The 23,537-nt window shown below is 67.3% G+C and overlaps 1 protein-coding gene across 1 annotated transcript; it reads left to right on the top strand.

Annotated features, from left to right (window-relative positions):
* Positions 1-9,581: 9,581 nt before the first annotated feature.
* On the top strand, positions 9,582-22,868 carry DES (desmin). Its single transcript, XM_048868738.2, has 9 exons — positions 9,582-10,210; positions 14,347-14,407; positions 14,936-15,031; positions 17,104-17,265; positions 18,322-18,447; positions 19,726-19,946; positions 20,890-20,933; positions 21,526-21,608; positions 21,997-22,868. Exons 1-9 carry the CDS (start codon positions 9,669-9,671, stop codon positions 22,036-22,038), a joined length of 1,377 nt encoding a protein of 458 aa, XP_048724695.1. The 5' UTR covers positions 9,582-9,668; the 3' UTR covers positions 22,039-22,868.
* Positions 22,869-23,537: the final 669 nt, after the last annotated feature.

The following is a 23,537-nucleotide window of genomic DNA, read 5'->3' as shown; positions in this document are numbered from 1 at the left end:
ATTCATCCAGCCCAGACTTCTTTAACTTGCTGGCAAGAATACTGTGGGAGACCGTGTCAAAAGCTTTGCTAAAGTCAAGGAACAACACGTCCACTGCCTTCCCCTCATCCACAGAGCCAGTTATCGCGTCATAGAAGGCAATTAGATTAGTCAGGCATGACTTGCCCTTGGTGAATCCAAGCTGACTGTTCCTGATCACTTTCCTCTCCTCTAAGTGCTTCAGAATTGATTCCTTGAGGACCTGCTCCATGATTTTTCCAGGGACTGAGGTGAGGCTGACTGGCCTGTAGTTCCCAGGATCCTCCTCCTTCCCTTTTTTAAAGATGGGCACTACATTAGCCTTTTTCCAGTCGTCCGGGACTTCCCCGATCGCCATGAGTTTTCAAAGATAATGGCCAATGGCTCTGCAATCACATCCACCAACTCCTTTAGCACTCTCGGATGCAGCGCATCCAGCCCCATGGACTTGTGCTCGTCCAGCTTTTCTAAATAGTCCTGGACCTGTTCTTTCTCCACAGAGGGCTGGTCACCTCCTCCCCATGCTGTGCTGCCCAGTGCAGCAGTCTGGGAGCTGACCTTGTTCGTGAAGACAGCCTTTTCCCCAGCCAGCTCCGAACTGAAACCCACTCTAGCCCCCCCCTCTTCTGGCCTTTGTCTCTTTCCCTGGCCAGGAGGCCACCTGGTCTCTTTGTTCTCCAACCCCTTCAGTCGGCACCTTTGCAGGGGGGGGGCCCAGGCCATCAGTCACCAGGAGACAGGGTGTCGGCCATTCTCTGTGCAGACCCCTGCACACTGGCCTTCTGGGGCTTTGTAACAATCACACCCCTGATCCCCCCGTCTGGATACTTAAGAACTGCATAGGGGAAACTGAGGCACCCACACAGTATTCAGAGAAAACATTAAGAACAGTCCCACTTCGTCACAGTGGGAATCGTGACACAGGGGCTCTGGAGATGCAGGAGATCTGGATGGCCAAGAGGGTCCCGTCTGCCCCTGGATTGAGCCATCCGAGTGCAGCCTATTGCTCGTGGTTTCCTGTCCCTTGAGCTCAGTGCTTAGTTCCCGTTGTTTGCTAGGGTCACAGGGAGCCCAGGGACTAAGAGCAGAATTTGCCCAAGTAGGTGCCTAGTGTGAAGAAGTTGGAATTTTCTGTAAGTGTTTTATGAGGCCGGTGTGTGCCTCAGTTTCCTCTGTATGCTGCATTGTTACCCAGGGGGTGGGAAAGGGCTGATAGCTCTCTGGGCAGGCAAAGCGACATAGCTGTGGGGGCCACCCAGCTGTCTGGGCCGTGGGCCCCATGTCAGGGGAGGCTCTGAGAAGACAATGGCCAATCCAATTGCCTGGACATTGACCACTAGCAGCCAAGGACCAGAGAGCTCTAGACGTGGCTGCCTCTCGGCAGGGACTAAGCTCCATCTCCCCAGGTCAGGAACAAAGGGCTGCAGGGGGGTGAGGTGGGCGATAAACGTTGGCTGCCGCACAGTCCTGGAGTCTGACAAAGGAGGTCAAAGGGAGAGAGAGAGAAGAAGCTGAACCAAGGGGTTGCCGCAGCCTGGCTGGGCTCTGGGCTGACCAGGAGGGACTTGTGTGATGAAGCAGGACTGTTCTTAATGTTTCCTCTGAATAGTGTGGGGGTGCCTCAGTTTCCCCTAGGCAGTTCTTAAGTATCTAGGGGGTGGGGTAAGGGTGTATGATCATTGCAGAGCCCTAGAGGGCAGGTGTGGGCAGGAGTCTGGACACAGAGAATGGCCGACACCCTGTTTCCTGGCCACTGATGGCCTGGGCCCTTCCCCCCCTGCAAGGTGAGAGCTGAAGGGTTGGAGAACAAAGGAATCCAGTGACCTCCTGGCCCGGAAAGGAACAAAGCCCAGAGGAGGAGGGGCTGGAGGGAGTTTCAGTTTGGGGCTCGCTGGGACATGGAGTGAAGGGCGGATGGGGTTGTCTGGCTCACTGCCCCCCAAAATGGACCCGGCTGAGGGGTCCTGTTCTCTGCACCTATGTGAGGATGTGACGCAGCAGGGAGGGGGGGTGTTGACCTGGGAATGTGCCCTGGGGGTGGGAGACCTGAGAGCCTGTCACCTGAGCCGGGAGGGGCAGGGGGAGGTAACACCTCTGCCCGGGAATGTGAATGAGGCTGCAGGAGGGAGCCTGCTGGGGGGGTTTAGTTTCAGTTTGGGACTGGGTGGAGGAACACAGGGAACCCCAGGGCTGGGGTCTAAGCTCCCTGCTCCCCCAGAAGGACGTGACTGAGGGGTCCTGGGGGTACCCACAAGCTCTGTTTTGGACTGTGTTCCTGTTGTCCAATAAACCTTCTGTTTTACTGGCTGGCTGAGAGTCTCAGTGAATCCCTGGAAGAGGGGTGCAGGGCCTGGACTCCCCCACACGCCGTGACAACCTACAAGCTCTGTGTTAAACCATGTTCCTGTCGTCTAATAAACCTTCTGTTTTACTGGCTGGCTGAGAGTCACGTCTGACAGCGGAGTTGGGGGGCAGGACCCTCTGGCTTTCCCAGGACCCCGCCTGACCGGACTCACTGTGGGAAGCGCACGGAGAGGCAGAGGATGCTGAATGCTCCGAGGTCAGACCCAGGAAGGTGGAGCCGGGGGAGCTGTGTGTCCTGCAGACAGGCTGCTCCCCGAGAGGAGACTCCCCCAGAGTCCTGCCTGGCTTCCTAGGGAGCAGTTCCAGAGCATCGCCCAGGGACGCCGTGAGAACTTGGCTGTAACCTTCACTCCCCTGGGCTGGGTCCAGGTGACTAATAACCCGCTGGTCGGCCCCCGCTGGTTGCGTGTCCCTGCAGACAATGGCGGAGGGGGTGCTGCCCCCCAAGATGATACAAGTCTCTGTCACAGAGTGTGGGGGAGTCAGGGCCCTGCACCCCCCACTTCCTGCAATTCACCAGGACTCTCAGCCAGCCAGGAACACAGAAGGTTTATTAGCCGACAGGAACACGGTCTAAACCCAAGCTTGTTGGTGCAGAGAATAGGACCCCTCAGTCAGGTCCAGCTTGGGGGGTGGGGAGCCCAGACCCAGGTTCTGGGCCTCCCTCTGTCTCCTCAGTCAGCCCCAAACTAAAACCCCTTCCTGCTGCCTCCCCCAGCCACCCCCTCCCCGGCCCCTCCTCCAGCCTTTGGCAGTTTCCCCAGCAGAAGGTGTCACCTGGCCCCAACCCCCCTCCTGGGCTCAGGTGACGAAGGGCAGCCGCCAGCCTTTGCGTGCTGGCCGTCAGGTATCATCCCTCAGCGAGGTATCAGTGCAGACAGTAAGAACATAAGAGCGGCCAGACTGGGTCAGACCAAAGGTCCATCCAGCCCCGTGTCCTGTCTGCCGACAGTGGCCAACGCCAGGTGCCCCAGAGGGAGCGAACCCAACAGGTAATGATCTAGTGATCTCTCTCCTGCCATCCATCTCCACCCTCTGACAAACAGAGGCTCGGGACACCATTCCTTACCCGTCCTGGCTAATAGCCATGAATGGACTTAACCTCCACGAATTTATCCAGTTCTCTTTTAAACCCTGTTATAGTCCTAGCCTTCACAACCTCCTGAGGCAAGGAGTTCCACAGGTTAACTGTGCACCGAGTGAAGAACTTCCTTGTTTTAAACCTGCTGCCCATTAATTTCATTTGGTGGCCCCTAGTTCTTATATTATGGGAACAAGTAAATAACTTTTCCTTATTCACTTTCTCCACACCACTCATGAGTTTATAGACTCTATCACATCCCCCCTTAGTCTCCTCTTTTCCAAGCTGAAAAGTCCTAGCCTCTTTAATCTCTCCTCCTATGGGACCCGTTCCAAACCTCTCATCATTTTAGTTGCCCTTCTCTGAACCTTTTCTAATGCCAGCATAGCTTTTCTGAGATGAGGGGACCACATCTGTATGCACTATTCATGGATTTATATAAGGGCAAGAAGATATTCTCCGTCTTATTCTGTGTCCCTTTTTTAATGATTCCTAACATCCCGTTTCCTTTTTTGACTGCCGCTGCACACTGCATGGACGTCTTCAGAGAACTATCCACGATGACGCCAAGATCTGTCTCCTGATTAGTTGTAGCTAAATTAGCCCCCATCATGTTGTATGTATCGTTGGGGTTATTTTTTCCAATGTGCATTACTTGACATTTCTCCACATTACATTTCATTTGCCATTTTGTTGCCCAATCACTTAGTTTGGTGAGATCTTTTTGAAGTTCTTCACAGTCTGCTTTGGTCTGAACTGTCTTGAGTAAACTAGTAAAACTCCCATGCCACATTACCATACTCCCTACTTCCTACTCTGTCACAGTCTCCATCGGGGTCTGTCTCTGTGGGACTCGCTGCCCGGAGCTCACGGGGGGCAGGGGGGCTGCAGGCCCAGAGGTCCAGCCCCAGGAGGCGGTGAAGCCACTTGGCTTCCCCTGGAGGGAGAGCGAGACCCCTCGGGGGCCTGGCCCACTGACAGGGCCTCCCAGAGCCTATCCCACGCTGGGGCCGTGGCCCCAATCCTGGGGGTCTGAGACACCGGGATCCCTCCTCCCTTCTGTGATTTCACTGACCCCTGGTGCCTTCCACGCAATCCCTGTGGGACATGGGGGGCATGTTGGCTGATCCCCAGGCTGTGCTGGGCCAGGGCTGGCCAGCCCCACTGATGGGGTCAGGCTGGCTGCTCCATTGAATGCTGTTCTCACAAGGTTCCCTTCTCGCTGCAGGTGGACCCCGGAGCGCCGATCAGTATCTGCAGCCCCTGCCTGCCGCGACTGGGGCTCCCTCCGCCCTGCCAGCTGCCTCCCCACTTCTCCGATTCCTTTCCAGGCTGCCCTCGCCCTTGGACCGGTGACCAGACCCCGGCAGAGCCCTCCAGCGAGCTACGCTCCGAGGGCCGGACCTGGTGCCTCAGCTCTCCCTGGGCCCAATCCGCCTCTGGGTGGCTCCAGCCTAACCAAAGGGGTGAGCCTGGGACTCAGCTCGAGGAAGCTTGGGGCAGGTATGGACGGGACGCTGCCCATCGCTGCGGGGTTTGCCCACCCCAGTTGACGAGGTCTGCAGCCTGCCGGCTCCCTGCTCCTGCCAGGCCACCCCAGGGCCCAGCCCCTGGCACCCACCGCTGCCAGCCATGCCTGCCCAGCAGTGTCCCCGCCCCCGCGACACAGGGCTGCGATGGTCCTTTGCGCTTTGGGGCCTGCTTCCTGGTAGCTGCTTCTTCGCGGGCGCGGAGATGCCAGCCTGCCGGGGTGGGAATTGGCTCCCCTGGCCCGTGGCTGGCAGAGCAGAGGGCTTGGGGTGATGCTGACACCCCACCCTCGCCTCCCAGAGATTACAGTGACCCCCGCAGGGCAAGGCCCCTGTGCAGGGACCTGCTTCCCCCATGGGGGTGACCCTGCTTGTCCCCCAATGCCCTGTGGGGAGAAGGAGCTAGGCCAGGCGGGGAAGCAGGGGGTTGGATCATGGGGCAGAAGTGGGGAGCAGGGGGGTTGGATCATGGGGCAGGAGTGGGGGAAAGGGGGATTGGATTGGGGGCAGGCAGGGGGGTTGGATGGTGGGGCAGGAGTGGGGGAAAGAGGGATTGGATTGGGGGCAGGCAGGGGGGTTGGATGGTGGGGCAAGCGTGGAGGTAGGGGGTTAGATTGGGGAGAAGGCATGGGGGCAGGGGGGTTGGATTGGGGCAGGCAGGCAGGAGGCAGGCATGGGGGTGGGGGTTGGATTGGGGGCAGGCAGGCAGGGGCAGGCGGTTGGATCATGGGGCAGGGGGCAGGCAGGCTGGGCGTGGGGCGGGCAGGACGGATTCTCTCCCTCAGACAGTCAGACAGTTCGCTGTTTTTCCTCCCCCCCCGCCCCCCATCTGGACATACCTTCCCTTTAAAGGCCGGCTCCATCCCTCGGGCAGGGGCAGGCCGTGCTGGGAGCTGCAGCATTACACCATCTGCTCCCCGCCTGGAGGGGCGTCAGCTCGGGGGGGCCTGGCTGCCCAGGGGGCTCCAACTGGCCCCTTGGGCTGCCCCTGCAGGGAGGGTCCGGGGGGAAGGATCCCCAGGGTGGGGGTGAGTGAGATCAGGCTGTTTAGAAGCAGTCACCCCTCCCCCACGGGGAGGCACAATTGAGGCACAGAATCTGCGCCCGAACTCCTGGGTCCTCTTCCTGGGGCTGCCGCTGACTCAGCGTGTGACCTGAAGCTAGTCCCGTGACCGCTCTGTGCCTCAGTGTCCCCTGTAGCTGGCTGGCAGGTTCCCGGATCCTGGCTAGGGCTGAGTCGCCCTGTGCCCACAATGATGCCAAGTGGTCAGGGCCTCTTGTCTCCAGCCGGGGGGGCGAGGGGGGGTTGCGGAGCATCGCCCTGGGGCAGGGCTTTGCTGTCTGAGCTCCCCTGGAAAGGGGGAATCTGGGCTGGGTGTGGGGTGGGCTCCAGACGCTCCCCGGGGGCAGGATTGGGCCCCCTGCCTCCTTGTCTGTGGAAGCCACCATAGAGCTGCTCGCTCCCCCCTCGAAAGCTGCTGCTCCTCGCTCCCCTCGGGGGCTGGGGGGAGAGTGAGGGGGCTGGGGAGGGGGAGCGAGGAGCGAGGAGCAGCATCAGGGCTCCCTGCAGCCAGATCACTTTTCCTCTGCGTAAGGGGGGGCAGAGAGCAGCAGCTCCGGACGTCTTGCCGCTCAGCCCAGGTGGGGATAGTGACCTGGATGCACGAAGCCCTTGGTTGCTCCTCGCTCCCCCCTCACAGCCCCTAGGGGGGCACAGAGGAAGGTTGGGGGCAGCAGTGTCTGTGTGTCCCCGCTCGCCCCCCATGTTCTGCCGCCAGGAGGAAGCCGGAAGAAATCTGCTCCCCCGATGGGGCGCTCCCAGGGGGCGGTTGCTGACCCTACGCCGGGCGGAGACCCCTGCACTGCTGCATGGCACCCCCTTGACCCCTGGGCGGCCCCTAAGGCCGGGCCGGGCGGGACCCCTCGGGGGACGGCCAGGATGTGGCTGAAGTGGGGGACGGCCAATGTGTCCGTGGCCCGGGAGCCCTGCTCCAGATGGGGGGGGGGGGGCGTGTCTGGCACCGAGCCAGGGGCCGTGGGCAGAGCTCCCGCAGCCGGGCACCGAGCCCTGGTGTGCTGCCACCCGGGCCGGCCTGAGCCGTTTCCGAGGGCGCCTGGCCTGCCCCAGCCGCGGCATCGTCCAGCCGCAAAGCTCCTGGCTTCAGCCCCCTGTGAGAGCGAACTCTGAGGGACCGGGTGTGTGTGCATTGGGGGTTCACCCCGCACCCAGCAAGTCGTGGCAGCGTCCCTGGGGGCCGCAGAACAAGCCCCAGCACTTGGCCCCTGGCGCTCAGGCCCGGGGAGCAGGAGGGGTTAACTGGCCCCCTGCTCATCAGTTTCCTGGGCTATAAATACCGAGCGTGGGGCTGGTCTGAGCCACTCGGCTATTTCGGTCCCGAGCCGTCTGCCCTGGGAATGTGCTGGCTGGGGAGCGGCCCCTGATGTCACCGGCCCCCTCCGGCCCCGGCCCACCCGCGCAGGGGCTGCAGGGGGAGGGGGCAGCCCTGGGGACGGCATCAGGGCTCCTGTCACCCCTCCCAGAGTGACTCAGCCCGGTGCAGGGGAACAGGTGGGTCTCCGCCCCCCCGGTGTGGGGCTGGCCCAGGCCCCAGCCCCAGCTGGGCAGATGGCTGTGTATGGAGAGCCCCACGCGCCCGGGGGCCTCCCGGGGGCCTCCGGGCCAGAGACGGGGAGCCAGGGTCATGGGGCGGGGCGGGGAATGGCTGGGCCACGCTGGGCAGAAGAGCCCCGGGCTGGGGCAGCAGGGCCCCTCAGGGGGCAGGGAGACCCAGGCCTCTCGGCCGGGGCTGCAGTTGGTGCCCGTGGGGCTGAGCTGCCCTGCCCGTGTCCCGAGGGGCCACCCAGTGAGGGGCGTGATGGAAGCTGAGAGCGAGGCCCCCCATCACACCTCCCCGGCCTGGTCCGGGGGGTCCTGTCCAGCGACTCTCCCCCGTGGGGCTGCATTACCCCCAGCGCCTGCCCAAGGCCCAGGCAACCTGCAGTGCTGGGAGTGTCCCACTCCCCTGGCCCGGCTGGGGCAGGCGATCACCCCGGCGGAGCCCCTCGCTCGGTGTACGTAGCACTTTGGGGGCCCTGGCAGCAACCCCCTCCCCCAGCAGCACCGTCCAGTCGCCAGACCCTTGCCTCCTGCAGGTGCCTTGTTCCGGCTCCCCCCGGCAGGGCGGCTGGGGCAGAGGATGAGCCCTGCCGAGGCGGGGCAGTTGGCACCCAGCACGTGCCACATGTTCCAGACAAGAGCACCCATGGGTGGGGAGACCCAGGCAGCCCCCTGGACATGCTGGGCTGCGGGGGGCCGGGGACACTGGGCTGCTGGGGGCTCTGGGCTGTGGGGGGCTGGGGACAGTGGGCTGCCGGGGGCTCTGGGCTGTGGGGGGCCAGAGGACACTGGGCTGCGGGGGGCTGGGGGCTCTGGGCTGCGGGGGACCGGGGACACTGGGCTGCCGGGGGCTCTGCGCTGCGGGGGGCTGCGGACTCTGGGCTACGGGGGGCCAGAGGACACTGGGCTGCCGGGGGCTGGGGGCTCTGGGTTGCGGGAGGCTGGGGGCTCTGGGCTGCGGGGGGCCGGGGACCCTGGGCTGCTGGGGGCTCTGGGTTGCGGGGGGCTGGGGGCTCTGGGCTGCGGGGGGCCGGGGACACTGGGCTGCCGGGGGCTCTGCGCTGCGGGGGGCTGCGGACTCTGGGCTACGGGGGGCCAGAGGACACTGGGCTGCCGGGGGCTGGGGGCTCTGGGTTGCGGGGGGCTGGGGGCTCTGGGCTGCGGGGGGCCGGGGACACTGGGCTGCCGGGGGCTCTGCGCTGAGGGGGGCTGCCGTCTCTGGGCTACGGGGGGCCAGAGGACACTGGGCTGCAGGGGGCTGGGGGCTCTGGGTTGCGGGGGGCTGGGGCTCTGGGCTGCGGGGGGCCGGGGCCACTGGGCTGCTGGGGGCTCTGGGCTGTGGGGAGCCAGGGACAGTGGGCTGCCGGGGGCTCTGGGCTGTCAGGGGCCAGAGGACACTGGGCTGCGGGGGGCTGGGGGCTCTGGGCTGCGGGGGACTGGGGACACTGGGCTGCCGGGGGCTCTGGGCTACGGGGGGCCAGAGGACACTGGGCTGCCGGGGGCTGGGGGCTCTGGGCTGTGGGGAGCCGGGGACAGTGGGCTGCCGGGGGCTCTGGGCTGCGGGGGGCTGGGGCTCTGGGCTGTGGGGAGCCGGGGACAGTGGGCTGCCGGGGGCTCTGGGCTGTCGGGGGTCAGAGGACACTGGGCTGCTGGGGGCTCTGGGCTGCGGGGGGCTGGGGCTCTGGGCTGCGGGGGGCCGGGGACACTGGGCTGCTGGGGGCTCTGGGCTGCGGGGGGCTGGGGCTCTGGGCTGCGGGGGGCCAGAGGACACTGGGCTGCAGGGAGCCGGGGACCCCAAGCCGTGAGGGGCCAGTGGGGCCCAGCCGTAGTCCCAGTGCTGTCCGGCCAGGCCTTGCCCCTGCCCGCTGGCCCGCCCTGCCCCCCGGAAGCCCCAGCTGTCTGCGCTGTCACTCCGGCCCGGCGGGGCTGGGCCGGCTGATGTCAGAGGGATACAAATAGCCGGAGCCTGGGTCCCTCCCCGACTCCTCTCGCTCGGCTCCCGCTCGCTCTGCAGCCACCCCAGCCTCAGCCTGCGCCCGGGCTCCGTCCAGCCGCCAGCATGAGCCAGTCGTACTCCTCCAGCCAGCAGCGGGTCTCCTCCTACCGCCGCACCTTCGGCGGGGGCTCCCCGGCCTTCTCCCGCTCCTCCCTGGGCGGCAAGGGCCTGGCCAGCTCCGTCTCCTCCCGGGTCTACCAGGTGTCGCGTGGCACGGCCGTGCCCAGCCTGTCCAGCCTGCGGGTCACCCGCGTGGCCCCGCTGCACGCCTACCAGGGCAGCGGGGAGCTGCTGGACTTCAGCCTGGCCGACGCCCTGAACCAGGAGTTCCTGCAGACCCGCACCAACGAGAAGGTGGAGCTGCAGGAGCTGAACGACCGCTTCGCCAGCTACATCGAGAAGGTGCGCTACCTGGAGCAGCAGAACGCCCTGCTGGTGGCCGAGCTCAACCGGCTCAAGGGCAAGGAGCCCACGCACGTGGCCCACCTCTTCGAGGAGGAGCTGCGGGCCCTGCGGCTGCAGGTCGACACGCTCACCAGCCAGCGGGCCCGCGCCGACGTGGAGCGCGACAACCTGCTCGACGACCTGCAGAAGCTGAAGCAGAGGTGAGGGCAGGGCGCTGGGCGGGGGGGAGCCGGGCGGGGAGGGGGTGCCGGGCGGGGCCCTCAGCCCCCCCGTTCCTGAGCCCTGCGCCCCACGCCCCCGTCCCTGCGCTCTACACACACCCTGTCCCTATGCTCCATCCCTGCGCCCCACACACCTTATCCCTGCGCCCCGTATCCCCATCACTGAGCCCCACCCCCCATCCCTGCGCCCCACACACGCCCCGTCCCTAGGCTCCATCCCTGCACCCCACACACACCCCAGCCCTGCATCCCCCACACCCTGTCACCATGCCCCGTCACTGTGCCCCCCCACACCCCATCCCTGCGCCCCCTCCCTGCACCTCACACCCCGATCACCACCCCTCACATGGCCCAGCTTCAGTGGTCCTGCCCCAGCCCCAGCCCCCTCCTCTGTCCGGCTCCGTTCCCAGCCGTTCTGTCCCCTCCACCCAGCGACGGGGCAGGTCTCTCCCTGGGAGTCCCAGGCCCCAGGCACCCCTGGGGGTCGGTGCAGCCGCTGTGGGGAGCCGGGAACACCCCACCAGTAGCGACGCTGGGGCTGGCTGCAGTAGGGCAGCTCCTGCCTCGGCGGTCTCGGTCGCCCCACCCAGCCAGGGGGCAGGTACCCGGGGGTCAGGCCCTGCAGCAGCCGCGCTGCAGACCTGGCCCCACGGCGCGGGCGGCTCGGCCCAGCCCCACAGTCTGGGCCAGCTCGGCTGGCTCTGGGCAGTGCAGACAGATGGGGCCAGAGCCCCCAGCCCCGTTCGCCAGCGCCCCTTCCCGCAGCCATTGTAACCCACTGCCACAAGCTCTCGGGCTAACCAGGCCAGAGGTCGATGTGCGCCCAGCGCTCAGCACCCGTCCCCAGCACCCGCCCCCAGTGCTCAGCACCCGCCCCCAGAGCTCAGCACCATCCTGTCCCTAATGCCCAGGGCCCTTCCTAGCAGCCTCCCCTCCCACCTGCCTCTGTCTGTCTCCGCCGTCCGACCCACCCCTCCCGCTCCCTAGCGGGGGACGCAGGGGACAAGGGGGCACATCCTGTTGTGGGATCCCCCTGCACCCAGGAGCCCCGCGGCCCCTTGCTCCATGGGGCCGTGGCGTGGCTTGGCCCCACTGGCCCTCGCTCTCCAAGCTCACCGCTTTCCCAGGGTGCCGGGGCCTGGCTGTGCGGGGGTGTCACCCTCTGAAATCTTGCCCTGGGGAGCCAGGGGCCCCAGGGGTTACAGGAAAAGGGGGGTACCTGGGAGCCCCCTACCCAGACCCAGAGCTCCGTGGCACTCAGCTGCCCTCAGCCCAGGGCTGCAGTGCCGTGGGGAGGGAGGAGCCGGTGCCCACGGTGGAGATTGTGGTGGCACCCGGCGCTGCCCACCCGAAAGCGCAGGAACCCGAGCAGTGCAGCGTGATCCCTGGGGCAGCCCGTGGGCCCCCCGGGCCCCTGTTTGCTCTCTGCTCCTCCGCACCCTGGGCGTTTTGGGCCCCCCCATCCCTGTAGCGGTCCCGTTATGCGGTGCAGGAGTGCAGTGCCGTGGGGTCGGCCCCGGCCATCGGGGGGCTCCCTAGCTGGCACAGGGCTGCCCCATTGCAGCCTCTCGCCCTGGGGCCATGCCAAGAGGGGGGCTGGCTCATTCCAGCTGCGCAAAGCGCTGCTGTGACTTCCGACAGAGACCCCCCCCACCTTCCTGTGCCAAGCAGGGCCTGAGTGGAGAGCCTGGCCCGGCTGTGCGGCCTGCGGGGACCGCTCTTCTCCCCGGGCCCCACACTGGGCTGCCTTGGGCTCTCCTGGGGGGATGCAGCCCACCAGCTGCCCCGGGGCCAGGCCCGCACAGCCAGACCGCCACGGCCACCATAGCAGGAGCGTTGGCATGGTGCCCGGGCGCCGAGGGCAGCGAGACCCCTCGGGCGTGGGGCCCAGGCTCCAGGGGAGGGTCCCAGCAGGCACCAGCAGGTTCATGCAGGGCTGGAAACCTGTCTGGTCCTGGGCCAGCCTCCTCGCCCACAGCCACACCGTGGGGGCCTCGGCATACCGAGCTCTGCAGTGCTCGCCCTCCCCCGCCCCGGGCTGGGCTGCTGGGGCTCTGCCCCGCCCCACCGAACTCAGGCCTGATGGGTCGGGGTGGGGGGGGGTCGCAGCTGGAATGGTGGGAACCCTGAGCTGGTTCCGGGGCGTGCAAGGGGCAGGATGTCTCTGCTCTCGGGGGGGCCAGTCCCAACGCCGCCAGAGGCACAGAGGGAGCACGCTGGGGGGCGGGGGAGCTGCAAGCTGGGGGGGAGCCCCGCCCTGCATGCTGCGGCGGGGGGGGAGCAGGACTTGGCTTTCAGAGGGGCTCCCCACGGTCCCAGCGCTGATCCCACACGCCCACCAGGGGAAGCTGATGCTCTGGGGACGGCTGGCTCAGGCAGGGGAGCTCCTCGGGCGAGATCAGGGCGGGCCCCGGGCCCCCAGTGCCATGGCTGGTGCTCCGGGCACGTTCTGAGCCAGGCCGGTCCAGTGCCCGTTTCCACGCAGCAGCTGGGCTGGCCGGCTGTGGGGTCGGGCGGGCACCGGCTGAGCGCACAAGAGAGGGGCGGGAGCCAGCCCTGGCACCAAGGGGGTGAATCTGGAAAGGGGTAGCAAAGAGGAGATCTTGTAGGACTGGCAAACTAGGCGGCTTCCTGCCCCCTGTGGCACTGTGTAGGGCCCACCCCACAGACAGGGTCTTCAGGGTCAGGCCCATGCCCGGGGGGCAACGCAGCAATGTCTGGGCCGGGCAGGGGAACCCCTCCCACGTGGCTGGAAGATCCGCGTTCAACCCAGCGACCGGTCCGTGCCACCCCTGCCCGCTCAGCCTTGGTGTGCCAAGACCCCCGGTCTCATCCACCGCTGGGTGTCCTGGGGCTGGCACCATGGGGCTGCAGGGACAGAGGGGGCCGTGATTCCAGAGAGCAGGGCCTGGGGGGGCCGTGCAGGCAGCCTCCTCCCCGTCCCCTCGCCCCTTGAGGGGCCGGCTGCATCTCCTCCCAAAGGAAGCGGAGCAGAGACCCAAACCCTGGTGACTGGCCCCCACAGCAGGCAAGGGCCGGCCCCGAGCCATGAGCCGCGCTGGGGGGGCTGGGCCGGGGGGGGCGCTTGTCTCTGGGCACCGCCACGGCTGAACGTCACCAAACTGAATGCAGGCCGGAGCAGCTGGCGTGGGCGCCGCACCACGAATCCGCAACCTGCACTAGGAGCCCGAGCCGCAGCATCCCCGGGCAGGACCCACGGCTGCCTGGTCAGCCCCCTTTGCACTGACTGCGTGGGAAATCCCGGCGCCACGCGCACCCTCAGCCCCCGTATCGCTGTCCGGGATCCCTGAGCCCCATGTGCCCCCCATCTCACTGGCCAGGGTCCCCCCACCCCATGTACCCTCCATCCCCCCATACCACCATCCTGAGTTCCTGCACCCCATGTGCCCTCCCTTCTCACCCTATGGGGTCCCTGAGCCCCATGTGCCCCCCTCACTGCCTGGGGTTTCTGTGCCCCCCGATTACTGCCCCATGTGCACCCCCATCTCACAAGCTGGGGTTCCTGCACCCCATGTGCCCTTGTCTCATTCTCTGGGGTCCCTGTGCCCCATGTGCCCCCCTCTCACTGTCTGGAGTTCTCATGCCCCATGTGAGCCCCCCGTCTAACAAGCTGGGGCCCCATGTGCCCCCCTCTCCCCCATATCGGAGCCCTGTGTCCCTGAATCTCATCTCCCTGCCCCTGGCATCACAGCCCCAGCTCTCTGCATCCTACCCCTGCAGATCCCCCTGGCTCCCCAGCCATGCTGCGCTTGGCCCCAGCCCCTCGGCCGCTCCCCTATAAGGAAGAGGCAGGCGGCGCGGGGTGACCTCAGCCTTTGTGCCGGGCTCTGGTTTTGACTATAATAGGGAACAGGAGGCCAGGCCGCTGGCCCCCAGCCAGCCCGCCGGGAATGCGGGACAAGGGGCCTCCAGCGCCTGGGGGCTGAGCCGGCCTGGACCCCGCGCGGGGCACGGAGCCCCCTCCCGTGGCAGCCTGTCTGTCCCTCTTCTTCCCTCTGGCCTTGGGCTGTCCTTCCACCCCCCATGGGCGGCCCTGCCCCGGCTCGCCCTGCCTGCCCCCCAGCCCCCGTCTGACGCCCCCTCTCTGCTCCCAGGCTGCAGGAGGAGATCCAGCTGAAGGAGGAAGCGGAGAATAACCTGGCTGCCTTCCGAGCAGTAAGTGCCATCGTCTCCAGCCTCTCCTGCCGGGCCGTGGCACGGGGAGGGGGGCGGGCTGGGGGCCCCCTGGGGCTGTGGGTGCGGACCAGAGAATCGGGCTCCCTGCCCCCTCCCCAGGCCAGAGACCCTCCCTCGCCCCCCAGCCTGGGCACCCACCCTCCTCGCACTCGGCACCCCAGGGCTCAGCTGCTCCGACTGGCGGTAGGTGGGGCTCCTGCCCCCGCCCGCAACCCCAGCCCCAGCAGGAGGGGCCCCGTGGGCACGCAGCAGCCTGGCTGCAGGGATAGCCCGGGGGGCACAGCTCGCCCTCGCCCCAAACCTGTGACCACCGGCAGCCAGGCGCCCCCCATGGCCCCAGGCTGGGCTCCCCCGGCCCCGGCCCGGCGCGCCCCCCGTCCGGCGCCATCGGTGTCACTCAGCACCTCGGCGGCCTCCCGCGCGGGCAGGGCAGGGCCCCGCTGCCCGCGCTCTGGGCCCAGCCCTGCGGCTGCCCGGCTCTGAGCCCGGCTCCCTCTCGGCCGGCAGGACGTGGACGCGGCCACCCTGGCACGCATCGACCTGGAGCGACGCATCGAGGCCCTGCAGGAGGAGATCGCCTTCCTCAAGAAGGTGCACGAGGAGGTAGGTCCACGGAGAGCCCTGCCCCGGCCCCCGTTCCCGCCCCGGGGCTCTACCCCTGATTACCGCCTCGGGGCCCTGCCCCCCCGTTACCGCCCCGGGGCCCCGCCCCCCATTACTGCCCCGGAGCTCTATCCCTGATTACTGCCCCGGGCCCCCCCTCCCGATTACTGCCTTGGGGGCCCCCCCCCCGATTACTGCCCCGGAGCTCTACCCCCGATTACTGCCCCGGGGCCTCGCCCCCCGATTACTACCCCGGCCCCCCCCCTCCCGATTACTGCCTTGGGCCCCCCCCCCGATTACTGCCCCGGCCCCCCCGATTACTATCCCGGGCCCCCCCCCGATTACTGCCCCGGGCCCCGCCCCTCATTAACGCCCCGGGGCCCCGCCCCCCTATTACTGCCCCGGGGCCCCAACCCCCTATTACTGCCCCGGGGCCCCAACCCCCCGATTACCGCCTTGGGGCCCCACCCGCCATTACTGCCCCAGAGCTCTACCCCCGATTACTGCCCTGGGGCCTCGCTCCCCAATTACTGCCCCGGGGCCCCACCCCCCCACTAACTGCCCTGGAGCTCTGCCCCCTGATTACTGCCCTGGGGCCCCACCCCTCCGATTACCACCTCGAGGCCCTCCCCCACTCATTACTGCCCCAGAGCTCTATCCCCCGATTACTGCCCCCGGCCCCACCCGCCCAATTAACGCCTTGAGGCCCTGCCCCACCCATTACTGCCCTGGAGCTCTGCCCCCCGATTACTGCCCCGGGGCCCCGCCCCCGATTACTATCTGGGCCCCGCCCCCGATTACTACCCCGGGGCCCCATGCCCCCCCCAATTACTACCCTGGTGCCCTGCCCCCCTGATTACTACCCCAGGACCCCACCCCCCAATGACTGCCCCAGGCCCCCTGCCCCCAAGTACCACCCCAGGGCCCCACCCCCCGTTACTACCCTGGGGCCCCACCCCCCCGATTACCACATCGGGGCTCTGCCCCACCCATTACTGCCCTGGGGCCCTACTTCCGCAATTACTGCCCTGGGGCCCCATGCCCCCAGTTACCGCCTCGAAGCCCTCCCCCACCCATTACTACCCTGGAGCTCTGCCCCCCAATTACTGCCCAGGGCCCCGCCCCACCCATTACTGCCCTGGAGCTCTGCCCCCCCAATTACTGCCCCAGGGCCCCGCCTCCTGATTACTGCCCCGGGGCCCCATGCCCCGCCCCAATTACTACCCTGGTGCCCTGCCCCCCTGATTACTACCCCAGGGTCCCGCCCCCCTGATTACTGCCCCAGGGCCCCATACCCCCAGGTACCACCCCGGGGCCGCGCCCCCCGTTACTGCCCTGGGGCCCCACCCCCCTGATTAACGCCTTGAGGCCCTGCCCCACACAAAACTGCTCCAGAGCTCTGCCCCCTGATTACTGCCTCGGGGCCCTGCCCCAGCCATTACTGCCTCAGGTCCCTGCCCCCCTGATTACTGCCCCGGGGTCCCGCCCCCCAATTACTACCCTGGGGCTCCGCCCCCTAGTTACTGCCCTGAGACCCCACCCCCTGGTTACTGCCCCAATGCCCTGCCCCACCCATTACTGCCCTGGGGCCCCGCCCCCAATTAATGCTCCAGAGCTCTGCCCCCTTATTACTGCCCCAGGGCCCTGCCCTCCTGATCACTGCCCTAGAGTCAACCCCCCCAAATTACTGCCCTGGGACCTCACCCCCTCATTATTGTCCTGGGCCCACCCCCCCCCCCCGTACTGCTCCAGGGCCACGTTTCCCCCCCCCAGTTACTGCCCTGTGGCCCTGCCCCCACCCCCCTGGTTTCTGCCCTGGGCCCCCACCCCCCTGGTTTCTGCCCTGGGCCCTGCCTGGTGGGGATGGTCCCCAAATCAGGGCTGGGTTTGGCCAGTGTTGGGGTGTGAGTGGCTGGGGGCAGGGACTTGGGGCTGAGGTTGGGGACTGAGGCTGGGGCAGGGTTAGGGGCGGGGGCAGGGCAGGGCAGAGCTGGGGCAGGCTGGGGCAGGGTTAGGGGCAGGGGCGGGGCGGGGCGGGGGTCGCTGACGCTGATGCTGCCCCTCGGCCCCAGGAGCTCCGGGACCTGCAGGCCCAGCTGCAGGAGCAGCACGTCCAGGTGGAGCTGGACGTGTCCAAGCCGGACCTGACGGCCGCCCTGCGCGACATCCGCGCCCAGTACGAGACCATCGCCGCCCAGAACATCTCCGAGGCCGAGGAGTGGTACAAGTCCAAGGTCAGGGGGCTGCGCTGGGCCGGGGGGCGACTGGGGGGCTGCACTGGGCTGGGGGGCCGTGCTGGGCCTGGGGAGGATGCGCTGGGCCAGGGGGCGACTGGGGGGGCTGCACTGGGCTGGGGGGCTGTGCTGGGCCGGGGGGGGTGACGGGGGGGCTGCACTGGGCTGGGGGGCCGTGCTGGGCCTGGGGAGGCTGCGCTGGGCCGGGGGGCGACTGGGGGGCTGCGCTGGGCCGGGGGGCCGTGCTGGGCCTGGGGAGGCTGCGCTGGGCCGGGGGGCGACTGGGGGGCTGCGCTGGGCCGGGGGGCCGTGCTGGGCCTGGGGGGGCTGCACTGGGCCAGGGGGTGACTGGGGGGCTGCGCTGGGCTGGGGGGGGTGACTGGGGGGCTGCGCTGGGCCGGGGGGCCGTGCTGGGCCTGGGGGGGCTGCGCTGGGCCAGGGGGTGACTGGGGGGGCTGCACTGGGCCGGGGGGCCGTGCTGGGCCTGGGGGGGCTGCGCTGGGCCAGGGGGTGACTGGGGGGGCTGCACTGGGCCGGGGGGCCGTGCTGGGCCTGGGGAGGCTGCGCTGGGCCGGGGGGCGACTGGGGGGCTGCGCTGGGCCGGGGGGCCGTGCTGGGCCTGGGGGGGCTGCACTGGGCCAGGGGGTGACTGGGGGGCTGCGCTGGGCTGGGGGGGGTGACTGGGGGGCTGCGCTGGGCCGGGGGGCCGTGCTGGGCCTGGGGAGGCTGCGCTGGGCCAGGGGGTGACTGGGGGGCTGCGCTGGGCCAGGGGCTGGGCTCTGCTGCCAAGGAGCGGGGGCTGGGCTGGGGACCTCTCTTCCCACCACTGCCCCGTGCCCCCAGAGCTGGCTCCTGGCTGCCAGCTGCTCCCAGGCCCTGCAGGGCCCCATGCGGGGCAGGGCGGCTGAGGTCAGGTCACGGTGTGGGGCTCTGGGGCTGAGTTGCTGCCCCCGGGGCCTGTGGTGAGCTCAGAGCAGCGCCAGCCCTCCGCCCGCGTGAGCCCCAGCCGTGCCCCGGCTGCCGGCTCAGCTGCCCTCTCTGGGCCCCGACCCGCAGGTGTCCGATCTGACCCAGGCCGCCAACAAGAACAACGACGCCCTGCGCCAGGCCAAGCAGGAGATGATGGAGTATCGGCACCAGATCCAGTCCTACACCTGCGAGATCGACGCCCTCAAGGGCACGGTGAGCAGGGGGCACGGCCGGGGAGGGGGCGGGCAGCGGCTGGGACTCACTGACTGGCAGAGCTGCCCCGTGAACCCGCTGTCCAGGCAAACGGCCCCCAGAGATGTGAAGTGCAGGGTGTCCGGGCATCCCCGGGCGATGCTTTGGGACTGCTCCCCATGAAGCCAGGCAGGACTCAGGGGAAGTCTCCTCTCGGGGAGCAGCCTGTCTGCAGGACACACAGCTCCCCCGGCCTCCCCCTTCCTGGGTCTGACCTCAGAGCATTCAGCCTCCTCTGCCCCTCCGTGCGCTTCCCACAGCGAGTCCGCCCAGGCGGGGTCTTGGGGAATCCAGAGGGTCCTGCCCCCCAACTCCGCAGTCAGACGGGACTCTCAGCCAGCCAGTAAAACAGGTTTATTAGACGACAGGAACATGGTCTAACACAGAGCTTGTAGGTGCAGAGAACAGGACCCCTCAGCTGGGTCCATTTTGGGGGGCAGTGAGCCAGACCACCCCGTCTGCCCTTCACTCCTCGTCCCCAGCCAGCCCCAAACTGAAACTCCCTCCAGCCCCTCCTCCTCTGGGCTTTGTCCCTTTCCCGGGCCAGGAGGTCACCGGATTCCTTTGTTCTCCAACCCTTCAGCTCTCACCTTGCAGGGGGAAGGGCCCAGGGCATCAGTGGCCAGGAGACAGAGTGTCGGCCATTTATGGACCCTGGCCCTTTGCTCTGCAACAATTACACCCCCTTATCCCACCCCCTAGAGATGTAAGAAATGCATAGGGGAAACTGAGGCACCCCACTGTATTCAGAGGAAACATTAAGAACAGTCCCGTTTCGTCACAGTGACGAACCCCACAGTGACTGCCCCAAAGGGATGGCTTTGGCCAGTGCGGTGCGGTGACCCCCCATACACAGCCCCATCCCTATGGGGTTACCCCCTTGTAGGCTGTCTCCTTGCCCCTGGCTCTGCCCCCTGTCACAGACCCACAGGATTGGGGTCACGGCCCCAGTTTGGAGACAGGCTCTGGGAGGCCCCATCAGTGGTCCAGGCCCTCAAGGGGTCTCGCTCTCCCTCCAGGGGAAGCCAAGTGGCTTCACCGCCTCCTGGGGCTGGACCTCTGGGTCTGCAGCGCCCTGTGTCTCACCCTGCCTGAGTGCAAGTGGTCCCTTCCCCCTGCCCAGGTGACCCTGCAGCACAGAGGGGAAACTGAGGCACACACAGGCTTCATACAATGATGACGTAAAATTCCCACTGTCCCTGCTGGCGGTGCCGGCTCTGACATGGGCTGTCCCTGCAGAACGACTCCCTGATGCGGCAGATGCGGGAGCTGGAGGAGCGCTTTGCCGGGGAGGCGAGCGGCTACCAGGACACCATCGCGCGGCTGGAGGAGGAGATCCGGCACCTGAAGGATGAGATGGCACGGCACCTCCGCGAGTACCAGGACCTGCTCAACGTCAAGATGGCGCTGGACGTGGAGATCGCCACCTACCGCAAACTGCTGGAGGGCGAGGAGAGCCGGTGAGCGGGCGTCTGCCCAGCCCGGCCCCGGCCCCGGCCCCTGCTGCCCCTGGGTGTTGGCTTCTGGGGGAGTGTCACGGAGTCCCCGGGTGATGCTCTGGAACGGCTCCCTACGAAGCCAGGCAGGGCTCTGGGGAAGCCTCCTCTCGGGGAGCAGCCTGTCTGCAGGACACACAGCTCACCCGGCCTCCCCCTTCCTGGCTCTGACCTCGGAGCATTCAGCATCCTCTGCCCCTCCATGCGCTTCCCACAGCCAGTCCGCTCAGGCGGGGCTCCTGGGAAAGCCAGAGGGTCCTGCCCCCCAACTCCGCAGTCAGACGTGACTCTCAGCCAGCCGGGGAAACAGAAGGTTTATTAGACGACAGGAACATGGTCTAACACAGAGCTTGTAGGTACAGAGAACAGGACCCCTCAGCTGGGTCCATTTTGGGGGGCAGTCAGCCAGACAACCACATCTGCACTTCACTCCTCGTCCCCAGCCAGCCCCAAACTGAAACTCCCTCCAGCCCCTCCTCCTCTGGGCTTTGTCCCTTTCCCGGGCCAGGAGGTCACCGGATTCCTTTGTTCTCCAACCCTTTAGCTCTCACCTTGCAGGGGGAAGGGCCAGGCCATCAGTGTCCAGGAAACAGGGTGTCGGCCATTCTCTGTGTCCAGACCCCTGCACACACCTGCCCTCTAGGGCTCTGCAAAGATCAAACACCCTTACCCCACCCCCTAGAGGCTTAAGAACTGCCTGGGGGAAACTGAGGCATCCCCACACTATTCAGAGGAAACATTAAGAACAGTCCCACTTCGTCACAGGGAGCAAGGACCTATGGCCCAGGGTGGGGAGCCCCAGGGCGGGGTGCTCCTGGCCAGCCCACCTCGGTGTCTCTGGGGCCCAGGGGTCCTCTCTCAGCTGTGGCCGTGGCACTAACCCCTTTTCCTTCTCCATGTGCTGCAGGATCACTCTCCCCATCCAGACCTTCTCGGCGCTCAACTTCCGGGGTGAGTGCGGGGCAGGGCCCAAGCAGGGCTGCATGTGGGGGCTCCCTGATCCCACTGCGGTGGGGCATGCCTGGCATAAGCCATGGGGGCAGTGGGACGGGTCCCATAGCTGCTGTCTGTGCTCCCTGCCAGCCCCCGCCTGCCCCCAGCCCATCGCCTTGTGCCCCTGCCCTCTCAACTGCCATGGCCAGCCCCTCACCCTGTATCCCCCATGGCCCAGGCCCTGCACCCCCCCCCCATGGCCCAGCCCCACCCCAGCCCCTCGCCCCATACCCCCCATGGCCCAGGGCCTGCCCCCCACCCCCTCAACCCGCACCCCTCATGGCCCAGCCCCCCACCCCATCCCCACCATGGCCAACCCCTTGCCCCTTACCTCATGGCCCAGCCCCCCACCCCATCCCCACCATGGCCAGCCCCTTGCCCCTTACCTCATGGCCCAGCCACCCATGGTCCAGCCCCCGCCCCCATCCTTCCCATGGCCCAGGCCCCACCCCCAGCCCCATACCCTGTACCCCCTGGGGCCCAGCCCTGCCCCCACCCCGGCCACTCACCCCCCTGCCCTGCCCCAGGCTGATTCTCCTCCCACCTGCAGAGACCAGCCCAGAGCAGCGCGGCTCAGAGGTTCACACCAAGAAGACCGTGATGATCAAGACCATTGAGACCCGTGACGGGGAGGTGAGCAGGGAGCGGGCGGCTGGGTAGGGCTCTAGCCATGGCAGTGGGGTGGGCCAGCAGGCCCTGCTCCCCAGGGTCCCCCCAGGAGGGAGGGCTCCCTGGGCTCCAGGTGGGGTGCTCGGATCTGTCCTGGCCCAAGCTGGGTGGCTCCCGGCTGTACCTAACGCAGACTCCTCGGCTGGGATCCAGGCTCCCGGCCACCCATCTGCCCGGGCCCGGCTGGTGCAGAGCAGTCGCCTCGAGACTGTCCCCGGTCTCTGTGCAGGCTGGAGATCTCGGGCGACCCGGCCTGAAGGGAGGGTGGTGTTTGCCCCTTGCGCCAGCCGCCGGGGCAGCCCGGATGCCAGGCCCTGGGGCCCCCGTCTCACCAGGGCTCTCCCCCGAGCAGGTGGTGAGCGAGGCCACGGAGCAGAAGCACGAGGTGCTGTAGACGGCGCCGGCCGAGCGGCTGCGGAGAGACGATTGGCACCTTCCGTCCCCGCCGACGCCCCCGCCCTGCCCCCCTCCTGCCCCAGCCCTTCCTCCATTGTCCCCTGGGCAGAACTTCCCATGCCCGTCTCCCCCCACGCCCCCCCGTCTCTCTCCTGCTTCTGAAGTTTTGTGTTGGGAGCTTGCCCGGGGGCCCCGGAGTCAGGAGTGGGGCTGGGCGTGGGGAGCAGGGGACACAGGGCCCTGGCTCACGGGGTGGGGGAAGGGGGGGCCACTGCAGGCTTCCAGCAGCAGATTCTGCATCCCACCCCCATGCCCCCTGTACTCATGCGCACCTCCCCCGCACCCCCAGGGCCTGGCAGGGGCTCGCCTCCGCCTGGGCCCAGGGCCCCGGAGCTGGCGTTTCTCCTGGGCAGACCGCAGCGGTGCCCAGCCCTGCTCAGCCTGGGAGGGGAGACGGAGACTGGCCAGCCCCTGTCGTCCCCCAGCCTGGACCAAAGCCATGGAGCTCCCGGTAGTGCCCATCGCCTGGGGAACTGGGGCTGCTGCAGGCTCCATGGGATGGCGAGGATCGGGGGGACCAGCCCCCCGGGAGTTTGTGCCAGGGACAGGCTGGGTGAGTCTGCAGGAGGCTCCCCACGGGCAGGGAGCAGTGGGACCCGCGGGAGCCTAGAGAGGATCCGTGTAAGTGAAGGAAGCAGGAGAGGGAGAGAGAGGGAGAGAGAAATGGACAGAGGCCAACAGGCTGGGGGCACCGCCCCCCCACCCGGCCCCCGCTCCGCAGCGTGTACGCGACTCCCCCAGGCTGCTGAAATAAACAACGGAGCACGACCCCGCCTCTGAGTCCTGCTTGCTGAGCCGGGGTCGCCCGCCTGCCGGCCCCTCGGCGGGTCTCCCAGCGCACCCCCTCTCCTGGGGCAATCCTGCGACTCGCCCCTCTCCAGCCAGGCCCCAGCAACCAGGGCAGGGGAGCCAGCAGGGTGGCACCCAAGGGCCCAGCCCTCGCAGAGGTGGATGGGAGCACCGGACCGGCCTGCACTTGACTCTCTGCATCTGAGCTGAGCTTGTCCCGTCTCTGAGCTCAGCCGGGCCCGCCAGGCTCTCACAACCCCCCTCCCATTTCTAGGGTCCCTTGGGGGTTTGCCTCCTTTGCTCCCAGACATGGCTGTGGGGAAGGCCCCTGCGTGGAGCCAGCCCTTATTCTCTTCCCCCCCTTGGAAGCTGGGTGCGGAGAGGCGGGCTGATCGGGGCCATTGTCCTGCCTTCCCTGGTTCCGTAAGGCCCCTTCCCCAGCGCCTCTCGCTCTGAACCCCGGCAGGGGGCAAGGAAAGGCACTAGTCTGAACGGAGTCCAGAGGGGCAGAATTGGGGTGTTCTCTTTATACTGTCCAGGGATAATGTCCGGGTTTATTTTTAAGCATTGTTTTAGCTTGCAATTTATGTTTCACAGTTGTGGGGAATGGGGGCAGTCGGGCAACGGTGGGTCGGACAGTACCTTAAT

This window comes from Caretta caretta, chromosome 11, assembly GCF_965140235.1.
Source record: "Caretta caretta isolate rCarCar2 chromosome 11, rCarCar1.hap1, whole genome shotgun sequence".
Taxonomy (NCBI): domain Eukaryota; kingdom Metazoa; phylum Chordata; order Testudines; family Cheloniidae; genus Caretta; species Caretta caretta.
Note: the sequence above shows the minus strand (reverse complement) of the source record. Positions and strands in the feature narration are given on the sequence as shown.